The sequence below is a fragment of the Mauremys reevesii genome, linkage group 1, assembly GCF_016161935.1.
Source record: "Mauremys reevesii isolate NIE-2019 linkage group 1, ASM1616193v1, whole genome shotgun sequence".
Classification (NCBI taxonomy): domain Eukaryota; kingdom Metazoa; phylum Chordata; order Testudines; family Geoemydidae; genus Mauremys; species Mauremys reevesii.
Genome location: NC_052623.1, coordinates 214,230,083 through 214,250,492, shown reverse-complemented (window position 1 = coordinate 214,250,492; position 20,410 = coordinate 214,230,083). Strand labels below are relative to the sequence as shown.

The 20,410-nt window shown below is 39.8% G+C and overlaps 1 protein-coding gene across 8 annotated transcripts in view; it reads left to right on the top strand.

Moving 5' to 3' along the window:
* KPNA1 (karyopherin subunit alpha 1) overlaps nucleotides 1–20,410 on the top strand; it is a 123,923-nt gene that overhangs the window by 37,986 nt on the left and 65,527 nt on the right. For all 8 annotated transcript variants that reach the window (XR_005596250.1, XM_039530579.1, XM_039530548.1 and 5 more), the window contains one exon: nucleotides 9,708–9,839. Coding sequence is in view for 7 of the 8 variants with exons in the window: in XM_039530579.1 (XP_039386513.1) it covers nucleotides 9,708–9,839 (132 nt within the window). In the remaining variant the exon portion in view is untranslated. The remainder of the gene's footprint in view (nucleotides 1–9,707; nucleotides 9,840–20,410) is intronic.

Here is a 20,410-nt window from a genome sequence, read left to right as displayed (position 1 = left end):
CTGGTGCTGTGTCCACCAGTGACTCTTCCAACCACTTCTTACCCCCTCTCCCAGAATGAGAGATGTACTCTCCATCCCAACCTACAGATATTATGGCTCAAAGCCTGCTCTTTCATGGTTCCAGCACATAGAAACATTCTACAGGAAGTGATATTACACAACAGGAAAGTGACTACCCCTCGTACTTACCTACAGATGCGGATTAGATTCTGGATCTGATGCCAGTCCAAAAAGTCACCCTGGATACAGTCACTCTACCCGTAGTCCTAGATTATTTGCTGAATTTCAAGAAATCAGGATTGTCTTCGCTGGCTGAAAGTACACTTAGCAGCAATAGTGACCTTCCACCAGTAGGTAGAAGAGTACTCAGTTTTTTCTCACTGACTATAAAGAGGTTTTTCAAGGCCATATCAAACTTCTTTCCACAATCTAGGCTTCCTACCTGACAATGGGATCCCAATCTACTATTAAAAGGACTGATTAGACTGCCCTTTGAACCCATGGCCACTTGTTCTTTAACTCACCTTTCCATGAAGATGGCATTCCTGATCGCCATTACCTTGGTAAGAAGGATAGGGAGAGAGCGGCCTTGAATGTCGCATTTCCTCTTCACAGTATTCTTTCCTGATAGTCGCACTTAGACCGCATCCGAAGTTCACCCCCAAAGTAACTTCCACATTTCATGTGAACCAACTCATTCATTTTCCAGCCTTTTATCTCAAACCTCACCAGGATAATAGGGAAGCCATCTTCCATATGCTCAGTGTAAGGAGAGCTTAGGCCTTCTATTTGGACAGGACAAGGGTTTTTAGAAAGTCTCCAAGACTCTTCCTCTCCATCGTGGACAGGTCTAGAAGCCCAGTGATTTCAGCTCAAAGACTCTATAAATGAGTCTTGGACTGTATCAAACTCTATCAGATTCACAATTTAGCACTCCCATTTACAATATGCACACATTCTGCGAGATCTGTCGCCTTCTCGAAGGGTATCCCTATCAAAAATCTGCAGAGCATCTACCTGGGCATCTGCACATACATTTTGCAGAACACTGACATCCTGGGGGACTCTGCTGCAGATGCCACGGTACCGTCATCCATCACAGACTTGACTCCAAAGCCCCAGCCTTCAGTGGAAGATACTGCTTGGGAGTTACCTACAGTGGAGCATTCATAGGGACACTATTTGAAGAAGAGAAGAAGTTACCCACCCTGTGCAGTAACAGTGGTTCTTTGAGATGTGTGTCCCTCTGGGTGCTCCATGACTCACCTTCCTCCCCTCTACTTCAGAGTTCTCATCATACACTCTGCAACAGAGATGGAACTGAGGAGGGTTCGCCTGCACAATGCTGGTTAGCCTCATGGCAGACCACAAGGGGGAGGCAATGCATGCGCAGGCTAAACAGACGCTGTTACCAAAATTCTCCGATCAGCAGCGCAGGGATGCAGATACACCTACAGTGGAGCATCCGTAGGGAGACCATCTCGAAGAACCATCATTACTGCACAAGGTGAATAACTTCTTCAGATTGGAATTTGTAATCTCCATGGACCACTTTTCTGCATGTAAGATAAGAATAGGTGAAATAGTGCTTCATTATGCGTAGATGCAGTCCTCCATGCCCAGACACATTCTAAATGCAGCCCTAAATTGGGCAAAATTTTGGCTCCCTTACTGTGCAAATTACATCTCCTGTGATTAAATCTATACTGAGCATTGAGGGGCAAAATGCAAACTAAGTTAAGCCGATAAATGTGTTAAACATCCCATAAACTGGGCTGTAGAGGGTAGAGAGATATTTTTTTTCCCTGTGGGGCATCAGGTGCTCCATGATCTGTTACACCTGGAAAAAGAACGAGGAGTACTTGTGGCACCTTAGAGACTAACAAATTTATTTGAGCATAAGCTTTCGTGGGGTAAGCGATGACTGCGCTGCCTCCCAAGATCTCTGAGAGTGAGGTATCATCCTTCAGGATAGGACATAGATCCTTGATGACGCGCAGGAGAGGTTTTAGTTAGGGGCTGAAGGTGGTGGCTAGTGGCGTTCTGTTACTTTCTTTGTTGGGCCTGTCCTGTAGTAGGTGACTTCTGGCTACTCTTCTGGCTCTGTCAGTCTGTTTCTTCACTTCAACAGGTGGGTATTGTAGTTGTAAGAATGCTTGATAGAGATTTTATAGATGTTTGTCATCAAGGATCTACAGCCTATCCTGAAGGACGATCCCTCACTCTCACAGATTTTGGGAGACAGGCCAGTCCTCACTTACAGGCAGCCCCCCCGACCTGAAGCAAATACTCACCAGCAACCACACGATAAAAACACTAATCCAGGAACCTATCCTTGCAACAAAGCCCGTTGCCAACTCTGTCCGCGTATCTATTCAGGACACTATCATAGGACCTAATCACATCAGCCACACTATTGGAGGCTCGTTCACCTGCACATCTACCAATGTGATATATACCATCATGTGCCAGCAATTCCCCTCTGCCATGTACATTGGCCAAACCAGACAGTCTCTACGCAAAAGAATAAATGGACACAAATCAGACGTCAAGAATTATAACATTCAAAAACCAGTTGGAGAACATTTCAACCTCCCTGAAATACAGACCTAAAAGTCTCAATTATTCAACAAAAAAACTTCAAAAACAGACTCCAACGAGAAACTGCAGAACTAGAATTAATTTTCAAATTGGACACCATTAAATTAAGAACATAACATAAGAACGGCCGTACCGGGTCAGACCAAAGGTCCATCTAGCCCAGTATCTGTCTACCGACAGTGGCCAATGCCAGGTGCCCCAGAGGGAGTGAACCTAACAGGCAATGATCAAGTGATCTCTCTCCTGCCATCCATCTCCATCCTCTGACGAACAGAGGCTAGGGACACCATTCTTACCCATCCTGGCTAATAGCCATTTATGGACTTAGCCACCATGAATTTATCCAGTCCCCTTTTAAACATTGTTATAGTCCTAGCCTTCACAACCTCCTCAGGTAAGGAGTTCCACAAGTTGACTGTAGGCTGCGTGAAGAAGAACTTCCTTTTATTTGTTTTAAACCTGCTGCCTGTTAATTTCATTTGGTGACCCCTAGTTCTTGTATTATGGGAATAAGTAAATAACTTTTCCTTATCCACTTTCTCAACATCACTCATGATGTTATATACCTCTATCATGTCCCCCCTTAGTCTTCTCTTTTCCAAGCTGAAGAGTCCTAGCCTCTTTAATCTTTCCTCGTAGGGGACCCTCTCTAAACCCCTAATCATTTTAGTTGCCCTTTTCTGAACCTTTTCTAGTGCTAGAATATCTTTTTTGAGGTGAGGAGACCACATCTGTACACAGTATTCGAGATGTGGGCATACCATGGATTTATATAAGGGCAATAATATATTCTCAGTCTTATTCTCTGTCCCCTTGTTAATGATTCCTAACATCCTGTTTGCTTTTTTGACCACCTCTGCACACTGCGTGGACATCTTCAGAGAACTATCCACGATGACGCCAAGATCTTTTTCCTGACTCGTTGTAGCTAAATTAGCCCCCATCATGTTGTATGTATAGTTGGGGTTATTTTTTCCAATGTGCATTACTTTACATTTATCCACATTAAATTTCATTTGCCATTTTGTTGCCCAATCACTTAGTTTTGTGAGATCTTTTTGAAGTTCTTCACAATCTGCTTTGGTCTTAACTATCTTGAGTAGTTTAGTATCATCTGCAAACTTTGCCACCTCACTGTTTATCCCTTTTTCCAGATCATTTATGAATAAATTGAATAGGATTGGTCCGAGGACTGACCCTTGGGGAACACCACTAGTTACCCCTCTCCATTCTGAGAATTTACCATTAATTCCTACCCTTTGTTCCCTGTCCTTTAACCAGTTCTCAATCCATGAAAGGACTTTTCCTTTTATCCCATGACAGCTTAATTTACGTGAGAGCCTTTGGTGAGGGACCTTGTCAAAGGCTTTCTGAAAATCTAAGTACACTATGTCCACCGGATCCCCCTTGTCCACATGTTTGTTGACCCCTTCAAAGAACTCTAATAGATTAGTAAGACACGATTTCTCTTTACAGAAACCATGTTGACTATTGCTCAAGAGTTTGTTTTTCTATGTGTCTGACTATTTTATTCTTTACTATTGTTTCAACTAACTTGCCCGGTACCGACGTTAGACTTACCGGTCTGTAATTGCCAGGATCACCCCTAGAGCCCTTTTTAAATATTGGCGTTACATTAGCTAACTTCCAGTCATTGGGTACCGAAGCCGATTTAAAGGACAGGTTACAAACCTTAGTTAATAGTTCCGCAACTTCACATTTGAGTTCTTTCAGAACTCTTGGATGAATGCCATCTGGTCCCGGTGACTTGTTAATGTTGAGTTTATCAATTAATTCCAAAACCACCTCTAGTGACACTTCAGTCTATGACAGTTCCTCACATTTGTCACCTACAAAAGCCAGCTCAGGTTTGGGAATCTCCCTAACATCCTCAGCCGTGAAGACTGAAGCAAAGAATCCATTTAGTTTCTCCGCAATTACTTTATCGTCTTTAAGCGCTCCTTTTGTATTTTGATCATCAAGGGGCCCCACTGGTTGTTTAGCAGGCTTCCTGCTTCTGATGTACTTAAAAAACATTTTGTTATTACCTTTTGGAGTTTTTGGCTAGCCGTTCTTCAAACTCCTCTTTGGCTTTTCTTATTACACTCTTGCACTTAAGTTGGCAGTGTTTGTGCTCCTTTCTATTTGCCTCACTAGGATTTGACTTCCACTTTTTAAAGGAAGTCTTTTTATCTCTCACTGCTTCTTTTACATGGTTGTTAAGCCACGGTGGCTCTTTTTTAGTTCTTTTACTGTTTTTCTTAATTTGGGGTATACATTGAAGTTGGGCCTCTATTATGGTGTCTTTAAAAAGGGCCCATGCAACTTGCAGGGATTTCACTTTAGTCACTGTACCTTTTAACTTTTGTCTAACTAACCCCCTCATTTTTGTATAGTTCCCCCTTTTGAAATTAAATGCCACAGTGTTGGGCAGTTGAGGTGTTCTTCCCACCACAGGGATGTTGAATGCTATTGTATTATGGTCACTATTTCCAAGTGGTCCTGCTATAGTTACCTCTTGGACCAGCTCCTGCGCTCCACTCAGGATTAAATCTAGAGTTGCCTCTCCCCTTGTGGGTTCCCATACCAGCTGCTCCATGAAGCAGTCATTTAAAGTATCGAGAAATTTTATCTCTGCATTTCGTCCTGAAGTGAAATGTTCCCAGTCAATATGGGGATAATTGAAATCCCCCCCTATTATTAGGTTCTTAATTTTGATAGCCTCTCTAATTTCCCTTAGCATTTCATCATCACTATTACTGTCCTGGTCAGGTGGTCGATAATAGATGCCTAATGTTATATTTTTACTAGAGCATGAAATTTCTATCCATAGACACTCTATGGAACATGTGGATTCGCTTAAGATTTTTACTTCATTTGAATCTACACTTTCTTTCACATATAGTGCCACTCCTCCCCCTGCACGACCTGTTCTGTCTTTCCGATATATTTTGTATCCCGGAATGATTGTGTCCCATTGATTGCTCTCAGTCCACCAGGTTTCTGTGATGCCTATTATATCTATATCCTCCTTTATCACAAGGCACTCTAGTTCACCCACCTTATTATTTAGACTTCTAGCATTTGTGTACAAGCACTTTAAAAACTTGTCCCTGTTTATTAGCCTGAATAAAGACTGGGAGTGGATGAGTCATTATACAAACTATAAACTATTTCCCCATGTTAATTCTCCCCCTACTGTTGCTCACACCTTGTCAACTGTTTGAAATAGGCCATCCTGATTATCACTACAAAAGTTTTTTTTCTCCTGATGATAATAGCCCACCTTAATCAATTAGTCTCATTAGAGTTGATATGGCAACACCCATTTTTTCTCTGTATATATGTATATCTATATGTCTTCCTACTGTATTTTCAACTGCATGCATCTGATGAACTGGGCTTTGGCCCATGAAAGTTTATGCTCAAATAAATTTCTTAGTCTCTAAGGTGCCACAAGTATTCCTCATTCTTTTTGCTGATACGAACTAACATGGCTACCACTCTGAAACCTATTACACCTGGGTTATTCCTCCTCATCTTCAGAGCAAGGAGCTCTTTTCTTCCTCCCCTCCCACCCAAAATAACCAAAAATACAGGCAGACTTCCCTCTAGCTTCACAATGTAGTTACTTGCAAGAGAAGCTGTTCAGATAAATGATTGCCTCACTTGAAGAAACAGAAGGTTTTGCTATGCCTCTCTGTCTCCAGGCAAGAGCTTTTTCCGTTATTTTTTTCGTCTTCTTGATGCCCCCAGTTGGCAGAGGGTTTTTGAGAACAGGAGTCTGCCAGATATTACCTGTTTTGTCCTCGTTCACAGTGTAGCAGAGCTAGCTAAGATCAAAGGGGCTTCTGCTTGCAGCCCAGTTGTACGGTAATGCACTGCCTCTCCCACTCTGCAGTAATGTGGTAGGCAAACTTTCAGCTGCTTGGGATAGAAATTTGGAACGGCTTTGTAGAATCTCCAAGCCAGTAGCTCCTTGTTACTCAGTGCCCTCCGCCAAGGTGAAACCTGGCAACAAGGGCTGACTCAAACAGCAGCAACTTAGCAGGCAAGCCTTTAGTTGCTTGGAGTAGAAATTAAGTAGCAGGAGCTGGCATTTTGAAAAAAATTATCTGGGATGAATTATGGTATCCAGGAGTTGTAACTCACTGTGCAAGATGCCCTATCAATTTCAGCCTGCCATAGTAACCAGGTGTGTTGCCCCTGATGTTCCAGAAAGGGTATGTCTACACAGTAAAGAAAAAACCATGGCTGGCCTGTGCCAGCTGACTTGGGCTGCGGGGCTGTTTCATTGCTGTGTGGAATTCTGGGCTTGGGCTGGAGTCCAAGCTCTTGGACCCTCCCATCCTGCAGGGTTCCAGAGCTCAGCTTCCAGCCAGAGCCCGGAAGTCTACACAGCAATGAAACAGCCTAGCCCACACTGCTAACCTGTCAGTGCCAATAGATCTTTTGTTTTCTGTTTGGCCTCTCATAGGTCAATGTAGTCTAATGCAGACTGCCTTCTTACCCACCTGCTGATTGCTTTTCTTAACAATCAGCCTAGCCAATACTGTCAGCTTGCATGTGCCAGTAGACCACCAAAACAGTTGAACTCTTCAGGTTGAGGTGCATCTCCTTCCACTTTCCCTTCATACCAGATCAGCCTACCCTGCCATCTTACTGAATCTGACAGCAGCTTTCATCGAAGTGCTATTGCTGAGTGTCTAGTTCTAACGCCGTGAACCTGAGAGCTTCAGTGGACAAGTCAGAGGGCTGTGATTCTGCACTAAAATGTCTGCATCAAGGGAGCAGAGTGCACCATTTTGTTGCAAGATGTAAAACCAATTCAGCAAAGCTTTAAAGCACACACAGCATCACTTCACGAGATTCCAGCATGAATGCTCATGTCCAACTTTGGTCTTCATCACAACTATCATCCCCTACATCAGGGGTCCCCAATGCGGTGCCCACGGGTGCCATGGCGCCCACGGGGGCATCTAAATGCACCTGTGTCCTGGCCGGCGGTTGAGCATCTGCCAAAATGTCGCCAAAATTTGCCGTGACTGCCGTCACGGTTCTTCCAGACGAAAAGGTTGGGGACCACTGCCCTACATTTTTTTAAAGATTTTTTTTTTGCGGGGGGCAAGGGGGTGGTATAAGGGGGAGCATTCCTGTTTCTTCTGGAGGCAAATCATAGACTGGGACACTAGCAATAGATGTAGCTATCTACCAAGTTCTTTTCTGTAGAAAGATGGAAAATCTTGGGATTCCCTCATACTGGGTTCTGGCTTTGCTGTAAGTCTTTTAAATTTTGTTCTACAATAAGTGAATCAGTACAAGTACTTTGCCAGGAGATTGCTTAATCATTCATAATGTTTATTAGTCAGGCCATATAACTTCTTCTCAGTTTGTGCATTCGGTGGTGGAGTTGGAGAGGCTATCAGTGCCCTGAGCAGCTCCACTTGATGGCTGTACATTGTAAAGCTGTGTGTGTGTGTGTGTGTGTGTGTGTGTGTTTTAAAAAAGAGGAGAGTCTCTGCTTGGAAGATGAGGAAAAATAACCCAGTTATAATAGATGATGGAGCACCAGGTGCCCACTTCAGAGAAGAAAAATTACAGGAATGTAAATAAATTTCTTTTTAAAGAAATTATCCTCCCCTGTTCTGTGAACTCTCCTTGTTGCTTCCTAGTTCACTGAAGATATCTATTGCAGTCTGACATCACAAATACCAGAAGCCTCACTGCAGCGTATCCTGTTTGTCGTGTCACAGAACAATGCACATTTATTTTAAAAAAGTTGCAAATGCAAATTATTAACATAAAGTTAAAAATTGCCGTTTGAAAACAGACCTTCCTCTTACTTGCTGAGCCCTGATTTTATCCCCTTATGGTTCTGTGTATGCCTTTACTATATTTGATTTAATCATTAATTCCAATGTGCAGGTTAGTGACTGTTGCAAAATAGATATGTAGTCCTGAAGCCATGAATAGTGGTTATTGGCAAGCAAATTAACCTTTTAAAGGGATATTGTTGAATAAAGAATAATTTATTTTTAAAAATTCATTACAAATGTTAAAATTGGAACAATTTATAACGTCTAGTTTACTTTTCAGCTATTGATGCTGTTTCCTTTTTTGCATTTCAACTATAATTCTTTGGTTGTACTGTAAGTTGGTTTCTAGATAATCTTATTTTGACTCATGCGTTAGCACATTATAGCAATATTTAGCTTTCCATATGACTTTGGGAATCGAATCAAATTGCGGTGGGTGGGATGTTTTCATTGACACAGTAAACATTTCTGATAAAAAATGTTTTACGAAACTATACATTTTAACCTAGATAATGACATTGTTTTTATTTAAAATATTTGTAATGTTTAAATAATTATGTGGATTTTGTTAATTCAAGATCTTAATTTAACTAAGTGTGTGTGTATGTTTAAATAAATACATCATGCACAAATAAATCCTAACAGTGATACAGAACAAAGGGGTAACTAAAGAAATATTATACTCCTTATTGTAGAGTAATATCAGGTCGTTATTAGAAGGAAACACCATGGAAAGCGGTTTGGAAAATCTTAATATTCGTTCCTAATAGATTCTAAAATCTAATAGATTCGTTCCTAATAGATTCTTTCTTCCATGTATCAATAAGCTTGTGTCAAGCAGACTATTTTTCCATCTCTGGTTCTGAATGCATGTTCGGGTAGACGGCTGACCAGTGCATTGGACAGGGAGACTTGAGAGGCTCTGAGAATTATCCCTGTGTGAAAACTCGTATATAAAGGTTCCACTCTTGCATATAGGTCCCTTTGGCAAAGAGGAAAGGGAATGGAACAAAGTAAAAACTTCTGTGGAACTTCATAACAAAAATAAATGGTGGCTGAGATGCCATGAAAAATGTATATTGTTTCTGTAAATCATCTCTCATATTAATATCTTTAAATTACATCCCTATTCTTGAAAATGTTTGCAAATTTAGCCCAGTTAATTTGTTTAGTTACACGATAATTTTCTGTAATGTTCATTTTTTTTATAGAAGATGTTTACACTTCTTGCTACTTGTGTATGCTACTGAATGCTGCTAGTGAATGTTGCCCCTATATTTCATGTTCTAGTTTGAAGCTGCTTGGGTGCTGACAAACATTGCCTCTGGAAATTCCCATCAGACTCGGATTGTGATTCAAGCAGGAGCTGTCCCTATCTTCATAGAGCTTCTCAGCTCAGAGTTTGAAGATGTACAGGAGCAGGTAAAAAACAAGAATGATATCTTTGAGTCTTCCTAGACAAGGGAGCAGGAGCTAACCTAGCAAGAGAATCAGATGCTTCTGGAGGGAGGAATGAATTGGGAGGAGAGTTCTGTATAATTGCCTGTATCTGTGATAGATGTGGTAACTTGCTAGCATATGCAGTTGTAACAGCCCGTCTCTTACTTTTTCAAAATGGTATATTTGACAGTCATATACCTGTTGTCAATGGGTGAATATGTCATCTCTAAAAATGGATATCACTTTCCTACCTTCCAAGGAGGTTATATTGCTTTGTTTGTATTTAAATCAGTACTTTAGAAATGTACATTATTGATCATTGTATTTCTCCTGTAGGAATGAGTAACATTAACCAATGTTTGCTGTGTATCTATTACATGTCTTAAGAGAAACGTTCTGAAACGGAATACAAATTTAAGGAACTAGTAGTGCTCTTCGTAGGATGAGACTAAAATGGAATAATACAGCATTCAATCTTTATTCTGTACATGACAGTTAAGTATTCTGCAGACTAAATTAATATATTTAAAGTCTATAAAGAGCCATTATGAACATCTAGCTTGACTTCATGCATAACGTCAGCCAAAAATTTCACTCAGTTATTTCTGCATCAAGCCTATAACTTGTGTTGAGCTAGAGCATATATTTTAGAAAGACATCCAATCTTGGTTTGAAGACTTCATGTCATGGTGAATTCACCACATACCTTGATAGGTTGTGCCATTAGTTAATTACTCTATTTTTAAAATGTGCACCTTATCTCTAGACCGAATTTATCAAACTTCAGCTTCCAGACGTTGGATGTTATTTCTTTGTCTTCTCAATTAAAGAGTCTTCTATCTTCCCATGTAGCTACTTAGAGACAGTGATCGAGTAACCTCTTAACCATCTCTTGGGTAAGCTATATAGATCAAACTTCCCTAATTCTTTCACTATAGTGTGTGTTTTCCCACCCTCAAATAATTTGTCCCTTTTCTGAACCTTTTCTAATTTTTTTAAAATTCTTTGTGATTTGAGGTCACAAGATCTGGACATGATTACAGTAATGGTCTCTCACCAATGCTGTATACAGAGGTGATACCACTTCCCTTCTTATACTAGATATTTCTTTGCTTATTATATCCAAGAATTGAATGAAACCTTTTATCTACAGTATCTCACTGGGAGCTCATATTCAGCTGATTATCCACCATGACCCATTGTTCTTTTCAGAGTGACAGTTTACCAGGATACAGTTCTCCATTCTGTAAGTGTCACCTACTTTCTGTGTTCCTAGATGTATGATACTGCATTTGGCTGTGTTAAAATGCATGTTCAAATGAGCCCATTTTGTCAAGTAATACAGATCACTTTGTATAACTGACCTGTTCTTGTTATAGATGGCGTTGGTAGTACTTCTTATAATTAAGGTTGTCTAAAACTTTCCATTAGAAGACCCTCTTTCCAGTTGCTTACAGGTTTGCCAGACTTAAGATGGGCTAAAAAAATTTCATGCTAGAAGGCTATCTCCAGCTGAATTATTCTGGAAAGTTTCAGGTAAAACAATGTAGCTGATTCAGAGAACAAGATTAGGGAACATGTTATGTTAAAAATCCTTATAACCATTTCATTGAAAAACTCTCGTGCCTCCTGTTTTTTGAGAAGTGACTGGAAATTTGACAGAGAGTCTACCCTAATGTCAGGCCTGTGCCTTCTGTTGTCCCTGTGAAAATCCACCCAAATTTGGCCAAGTTGTAAGCCTTTGAAAATTAGTTTGCACATACTCAGGGGTTTGTTAGAGGCTAATGGCATTATTTTCCAAAATTCCATCTTCACTAGCATGCGCCTCGCCTGTAGAGCAGCTTAGCGTACTACATCCCAGACCTGTAGGCTGAGCAGGACCTTCCCTGCAATTGTTACTCGTGGTATTGAACACAGGAACTCAGACTAGGGAGACTGTCTCCTATGCTTTTAGTGCCACCCCAGCTGGCACGAGATGGGTGGGGGTGATAGATGAGGATAGGGGGACCGGGCAGGATTTAGCAGAGTGTACAGGGAGCAGAGAATGTGACAGAAGTTGTTGGGGAAGTGGTGTTAGAGCAGAGAAGTATGGGGCAAAATGATTTATAGCCACTAGAGTAAACACCCATCCAGAATTTGGAATTGAACCAGGATTCTTGGGTTTCTACATTTCTCTGAACATAAGAACATAAAAATGGCTACACTGGGTCAGACCAATGGTCCATTTAGCCTAGTATCCTGCCTTTAAACAGTGGCCATTGCCAGATACTTCAAAGAGAATGAACAGAACAGGACAATTATCGAGTGATCCATCCCCTGTCATCCATTCTAAGCATCTGGCAGTCAGAGGCGTAGGGATACCCAGAGCATGGGGTTGCATTCCTGACCATCTTGGCTAGTAGGCATTGATGGACTTATCCTCCCTGAACTTAGCTTATTCTTTTTTGAATAGTTATAGTTTTGACCTTCACAACATCCCCAAGCAATGAGTTGCACACATCGACTGTGTGTTATGTAAAGAAGTATTTCCTTCTGTTTGATTTAAACTTGCTACTTATTAATTTCATTGGATGACCCCTGGTTCGTGTGTTACATAAGGGGTAAATAAGACTTACCTATTCACTTTCTCCACACTATTCATAATTGTATAGACCTATCATATTCCTCTTAATAATCTCTTCTATAAATTGAACAGTCTCAATCTATTTAATCTCTCCTCATATGGAAGCTGTTCCATACCCTTAATCATTTTTGTTCCTCTTCTTTGTACTTTTCCCAATTCTAATATATCTTTTTTTGAGATGAGGTAATGAGAACTGCACGCAGTATTCAAGATGTGGGTGTACCATGGATTTATATAGTGTCATTATAATATTTTTTGTCTTACTATCTATCCCTTTCCTAACGGTTCTAACGTTTTTTTTTTTGAATGCCACTGCACGTTGAATGGATGTTTTCAGAGAATTATCCACAATGACGGCAACATCTCTTTTTTGAGTGGTAACAGCTAATTTAGACCCCATCACTTTGTATGTATCGTTGGGATTATGTTTTCCAATATGCATTATTTTGCATTTATCAACATTGAATTTCATTTACCATTTTGTTGTTCAGTCACCCAGTTCTGTGAAATCCCTTTGTAACTCTTCACAGTCTGCTTTGGATTTAACTATCTTGAGAAATTTTACACCACTTGCAGACTTTGCCACCTCACTATTTACCCCTTTTTCCAGATCATTTATAGTATGTTGAACAGCATAGGTCCCAGAATAGATCCCTGGGGGACACCACTATTTGCCTCTTTCCATTCTGGAACTGAATGACGGGGGATGGACCTTATGTTATATTATGTTATTAGCAAGTATCTGAGAGACCCCTTGGTAAAGCCTTTTATATCTGTCTCTTGTGGCTGGTGAGAACAGCCTATTAGTGTTATCACTTATTCTGTTATCTCAAATGATGCAGATCTGTGCTGTGGGTCTAAAGGTCCTAACCCTGCTGATGACCTGTGCAGAAATCATTGTTTCAGCGTAGTGGAACTTGTGGTGGTGGGGTTCATTTTACTAAAAAAAAACCAAAAACCAAAACCTAAAAAACCACACTCCCCACACACACTAAGGAAGCTACCAACCAAAAACTGGACACCATATTTCAGTAACAGCTGTACTAGTGCCAAATACAGAAGTAATATCTTTCTACTCAAGATTCACCTATTTATCCATCCAAGCATTGTATTTGTCTTTTTGGCTACAGCATCACTCTTCCAACTCATTGACTGTTAAATAGTGTAGAATGAAGAGCCGATCTCTGAGGGACCCCACTAAAAATCACAAGTGCTTCTAGATGATTTCCCAATTACAGTTACACTTTGAAACCTATCAATCAGTTAACTAGTTTTCATCCACACTGACTTTGTATTGTTCTAGTTTTTTAATCAGAATGCTGTGTGGTACCAAGTCAGCGGCCTTACAAAAAACTGCTGCATGGACACCAGGGTGTATTTGATTTAAATCATGATTTAAATCACTAGTCAGGAAGACTTGATTTAATCATGGATTTCTACATAAAAGTGCATACTTGTTGGTTGTTATAACCTTAATACATACTCTTCACAACTCAGAGGTAGATGTAGGTTTCATTTTTAGAAGGTACACACTATACATTTTTAAAGTGATTTATTTTGGAAACGTTTCAGATTAGTTTTACAGCTATATCAGAAAATGAATGATTGTTTGGTTATTTCATTTACCAAAGGTAATTGAAGCAGATATTTATGAAGTCATTGGGAGGTGAACTATCTCCAATTCGTTAATCATTAATATTTGGAGGATTTTCTTGCCATGCTGTGTTAGGAGGAGAACACCACCAGACAGACATTTACATTGTTTTATTTAACTAAAACAACAGCGTTATGTATTCTGGATTTTTTTCTTCAACAGCAAACATAATATTTGAACAAAATGAGCATATGAATGTTTTAATTTAGTTAAACATTCAAGTTTTTTAAAATCAGGTTTGTTTTTGTTAAAATTGTTTTTAACTAAAATAAATGAAATATTTAAAAACAAAAAAAATTAAATCGATTGTGTCAGCCAGGTCAACATGAGAAACTTAAAATATTGGCTTCTCCAGCTAATTCAGTTGTCTTCACCTTCATTTTCCTGATTGTTCATAATCTGGAAAAGAAAAACAAGTTTTCCTGCTTTTTCAGGTCCCAAACGATTTCTCAATTTGGAATGAAGAAAATATTCTTTCTACACTGGCAGAAGAAGGTACTGCTGTTAAGTGAGATTATCACTTCATCAGTCTCTCTGAATCCAAGTGCTTAAGTGACTTCCACCAATTCACTGGTCTGACTTTCTTTAAAACATCATCAGCGAAACTATATTTCTTGAATGTTTTTTATTCCCAAACTGGGTCTCTTTTATGACCTGCTGCCATTATAAGTTTTCCCTACTAGTGAGAGAATGGTATGGTAGATCTCAAATCGATGAAGGCTACACTCAGAAAGACCTCAAGACTTCTGGAATATGCTGCTCAAACAGTTTCGCTTTTGGTTCTACTGCCTGTCCCTCCCTTCTCACATTTATCTCCAGACTTCTCCTTGTCCAGATCTATTCCACCCCCAACAATCTTCTATTCATTGAACTTTTTGAAACTTTGCACTTTTAGAGAAAGGTAAGGGATTGACTCTGTGTACACAAATTTGCAGAGGGACAATAGGGTTGAGGTCTGTTATCTCTCACCTCTATATATTTTATTTATTTATTTAAAAACATTTTTGCTGTTAACAAGCATGTTCTCTCTGGAAAGACAAATCCACAGTTTGAGAACTGCAAAACTAAGCATTTCTGATGTTCTCTACTAAACTCTCTACAGAAGCTCCTTTAACCCCATAAGATTGAGTCCTTAATCCATGAACTATTGGAACTCATTTACAAAACTTTCCTTAAACATTACATGAATATATTCTCATACTATAGAATTAGAATTTATAATCCCTATTCCATGATGAGATATCTTTGAGCTATAATGTGTCTTAATTAAAACTATCTTTAGATAAATGCTTTTTGAGGGAAAAAACCTATCACAAAATCTGATTTTTCTTTTGATTTTTTTTTTTAAAAATCTGATTTATCCACCCTGATGGACACTATTACCTTTATCAATCAGACTGGTAATCTCATCAGAAAAGTTATCTAGTTAGTTCCATAAGGCCATGTTGATTGGCATTAATTCTTAGTAACAAACTATGTTAACGCAGAATGAAGGTTGCTTGGTGGAATGTCATCTCTGTGCAGAACATTGACTCAAGCAAAACTCAAACTTCTGAAAACCAGGACATGCACAGTTAAGATTGCCTATGCAAACTTAACACTGCCCTTTCAGCAATGCCACAATAAGCACTCAACATGTATGCCTTTACTCTGCCAACCCCATAGTTGCTGAAATGTATAAGTGCCTCACCTCCTTTTACAACCCATTGACTCTCACCTACAGGGTTCTATCTGTTAAAGGAGAAAAGGGGTGTGTGTGTTTGTGGGGGGAGATTTATAACAGACAACTTGTAGCAAGCAACAAGAGTTTTTTATATATCTGTACATGTTCTGTATCTCTGCAGATCCTAGCTCAAATGGCCCAAAGCCTACCCTACCTACGCCCTCCTGAGGCGCACCAAATTTCAAAAGAATCTGACACAGCATGTCAGTCTTAGGACTTAGAAAGGTCGACCTCGAGACAGCAGTTGTGATGGAACCTTACCTATAGTGGTGTTGCTGTGACACTGTAATAATAGCAGAGACATCTCAGCCCCAAAGAGCTCACAGTCTATTCACAGTGAATTGGTGCATGTGTGTAGGGTTTGTGTATGAATTGGGATGTACTGGCAGCACTGAGGCTGCCGGGAATTTTGGAAGCACTGGCAGAGATATGGGGTACAGGAAGGTGGGGATGCAGGATGATTAGGGTGCATTGGAAGAGCTGTGGAATTCAGGGGGCTGGGGTGCACTGGCAGAGCTCGGGGTGACAAGCATCCCTCACCTAAGACCCCAACCTCTCTCCCCTTCCCTACCACCCCATCCTCATTTATCTCCGTCTCCATAAACATCCCTTATTTTGCTGCAGCCCCAAATCCACTTCCCTCAGTACCTCTCCCCTCCCAGGAAGCATTCACATGTCTTAATTATTTCCCCAAATACTTGGATTTCATCCCTGCGCAAAATAAAATGGACACACACGAGACTCATAAATTGTGATAACCTCCGGACACTTAATCCAAAACTCCTTTTGCTTTAGGTGGGGGCTTGTCATTAACTTATTCTTAGTTATGTTAATTGAAAGGAGAGTTCACAGCCATCCATCTCAATGAGATCAGTAATTCATCCAGTCATTAATACCTATCAGTTTAACAGTACAAGGGAGCGGAAGGAAACCGGTTTTAGGGAGGAGGAGCTGTAATCCATGGTCAAATGACCTCAGATTTAGATCACTTATGCTACCCCACACTCTTGTGAGGAACACCAAATTTCAGAACAATCTGCGTAACTGTTTGGATTTTAGAGCAATTACAAGAATCACCTTTAAAGCGTATAAAATGGCAGGAATGGAAACTCTCTAGCTGTTTTTCTGTATTAGCACATGTACACTGTGAAAATGGACATTTTCTTAAATACCATTCTCAGTGTGGGTCCCTCAAAGATTTAGCAGGCACCATGTATTATCTTGGGTAAACCTCAAAAGGTTTGAGGCCATTTTGACCTGCATCACATTAATAGTTGGATCTCTACCTCTGCACAAAAAACCCCACATAGAAACTTTTGGAAAATGGCTGGGGCGGGGGGCGGCGTATATCTCCGCAACCCCAAACTCAAATGACCCCAAATTTGGGTAACTAACCCTACCTTTCACTTGCCTGAGGCATGCCAAAATTCAAAGGAAACCGACCAAGCATGTCCATTAGAGGACTTAGAAAGGGCAACCTTTAAACAGAGATCATGATGCATCCTTAACTATAGTGGCAGGACAACCTGTGTCATTATAGGCAGGCCTGTTTTCCATTGTTAAATATTAGCACACTATTAGCATTCTTCTAGTCCTTTGGAATTTCCCCAGTATTCCAGAATTTAATGAAAATCAACATCCGTGGTCCAGAGAGCTCTTTAGTAACTCTTAAAACTTTTCAACATGAGTTTTCCGGACTTCCTGATTTAAAAACATCTAGCTTTAGTAGCTGCTGTTTCACTTCCTTCTGAGTTACTGTGGGAATGGAAAGTATTTAATCATCATCATCTGATATGACTATCTGTTTTTTCCCTAAATACAGAACAGAAGTGTCTATTGAACAATTCTGTCTTTTCTGCATTATTACTGACAATTCTATTGTTTCCATCTAGTAATAGACCAGTACCATTGTTGGGATTCCTTTTGTTCCGCAGTGAGGGTAGTTAATCATTGGAACAATATACATATTTAAGGGTTGTGGTGGATTCTTCATCGCTGGCAATTTTTTAATGACGAGTGGATGTTTTGCTAAAAAATATGCACTAGTGTAAACAGGAATTATTTTGTGGCAGTTCTATGGCAAGTGTTGTCCAGAACGTCAGAAGAGATGATCACAATGGTTCCTACTGACCTTAAAATCTATTAATCTAGTATTCTTAAATGCCTTACTGTGCTTAACCCTGCTGGTCATATATTTCTCCCTGTGTCTTTTTGCTTCCATTACCAATTTTTACAATCACTCTGATTTATATTCATTGCTATCAACTTCCCCTTTATTCCATTTTTTATCTTTATATATATCTTTTATATAGAAAAGCTGCTTTTACTTCCTCTAAGTCAGGTTTTCTTTTTTGTAACCACTGTGGCCTTCTTCAATTTTGGGATTGGCTTTTGGGGCATCTAGTAAAACTGTTCTTAAACAGTTCCCAATTATCATTCACTTTTTTCTGTTTCAATTCTTTCTCCCAACTCATTTCGTTCAATTGTTTCCAGCTTTGTAAACTTGGCCCTTTTTTTAAAACACTGAGTTTGTATATTACTGTATTGGTTTGGACTTTATTCTGTTTGCACATAACAAATATGACCGAGTCATGGTCACTTGCACTACTACCACTAATTTTTAGTACTGCGATGAATTCCTTTTTATCTGTCAAGACGGCATCTAATATAGAAATCCTCTTGCTGGATGCAACACTTCATGACTTAGAAAACTGTTGTCTGTACTGTCTAGAAATTTCAAAGACCCTTCAGTACTGGGAGCATGAGACCTCCAGCTTATGCCATTTCAACTGAAGTCCCCCATTTTCCTACACATTATATAGCATCTTAAGGAGCTGGTTACCCTATTCTCTAGTGTGATTTGGTGGTCTGTAGGTGACACCTACTGGTACACCATCTTGAACTTTATCTGTTAAAACATTGATTCATAAACATTGAAGCCCATCATCTTCTTAGTTGTCAGTGATTTAGAAACAAGTAATGCCATTTTTGGCATAGAGTGCCACTCCCGTTTCCAATTTTGCCCACTCGATCCTTCCTAAATAATATTCTAATGTGTGAATCCTCCTACCAGGTTTCCGTAATATCAACTAGATTAAATTTAATGTTCATAAGTGAACATTTCCAATTCTTCTAGTTTATTATTCTCCTAGCATTGGTGTATTGGCAATTAAAGAATTTCTTCTCTTCACATTGTTTGGTTTCTTGATTAATTTTGTTCTCAACATCTTTATTTTGTGCTAAACAAATGCTCACATATTCCCACTTTTCATCCTCCCATTTTGTTATTAAGGTCCTGACACATCAGCTTCTTCTGTTCTGGACAGAGCAAACATTCCTATCTCTATCTGCACTGCCCATCACATGGGAGATGAACACCAAGACTTACATGGCAGAAATTGGAATAAGCAGAGTGGAGCACCCAGAAGTGTCCTCATACATTGTTTGTCAATTTGATGGGCTGGTGATCTGGAAACAGCAGTAATGTGTTCTGTGGCTTTTCCTTGTGTCAGGACCCAGGATGTGTGGTGGAGAATGACCTCTTGCAGAGTTGGGCAATCTCTCTGCTATATGCCATCCAGCATTTGTATGGTTGTAGGGAGCAGTGGAAAAGACAGGAACAAGAGATGGCAGGAATATTGTCACAACCTTCCTAGATGAAGATGCTATGACTCTTAAACCTGATGAATCTAGCACTGGACCTTCAAGTGTATGTGTGTCTCAGAAGAGGTCTACTATTGCAAAATCCAGTCCTTTATTCAGGACCAGAATGATTCAAAATGAATACTTGGATGATGTGATTATCACTCTCATGGACCCTAAAAAGAAGATAACAAGTAGAACTTATTTTGTTGGACGAAGCAAAGTCCATGGTTTAACTTCTATATTTAACAAATTAATCATAGCCTTGAATTCCTAGAAGAGAGCCTTAATGTTGGATGTATAAGCATTTCCAAGCAAAATATCAAGTCTTTGCAGTGTAGTAATATCAGTATGTTCAAGAAAAGGAAGTTAAGTACAAATCCCATTGATAAATTTTTTCTTGAAGAAGCAACCCTTATACCAATCTCAAAAGTTCATAGAACACAACATTGGAACCTCGTTGTTGTTCATTAGCATAACAGCAGCATCTAAGACCCCCATCATGGATTGGGCACTGGAACCATTGTGTTAGGCACTGTACAAATGCAGAGCATTCTGCTTCTTGCATCCCTACCCATATTGAACCCTTGCAAAAGGTGTCCTTAACTTCCTGTCCATTAAAGTAGACCTCCCAATAGCTACTGTATTCAGTCAGATGAGTTTATGAAGTTGGGAGCTTTCTTGGATGAGACCCAGTATTGTGCTTTTAATTTAGACAAGTGGTCCTCACAACTGTCATAGCATCATTCCAAAAGTAAATTAAAAAAAAAAAAGTATTGATAATCTCAGGACAGAGAAGTCACATCTCCTTTATTGACATCTGCTACTGACCACACAGAATCAGAAATATAGGGCTGGAAGAGACCTCAGGAGATCATCTAGTCCATCCACCCATGCTGAGGCAGGATTAA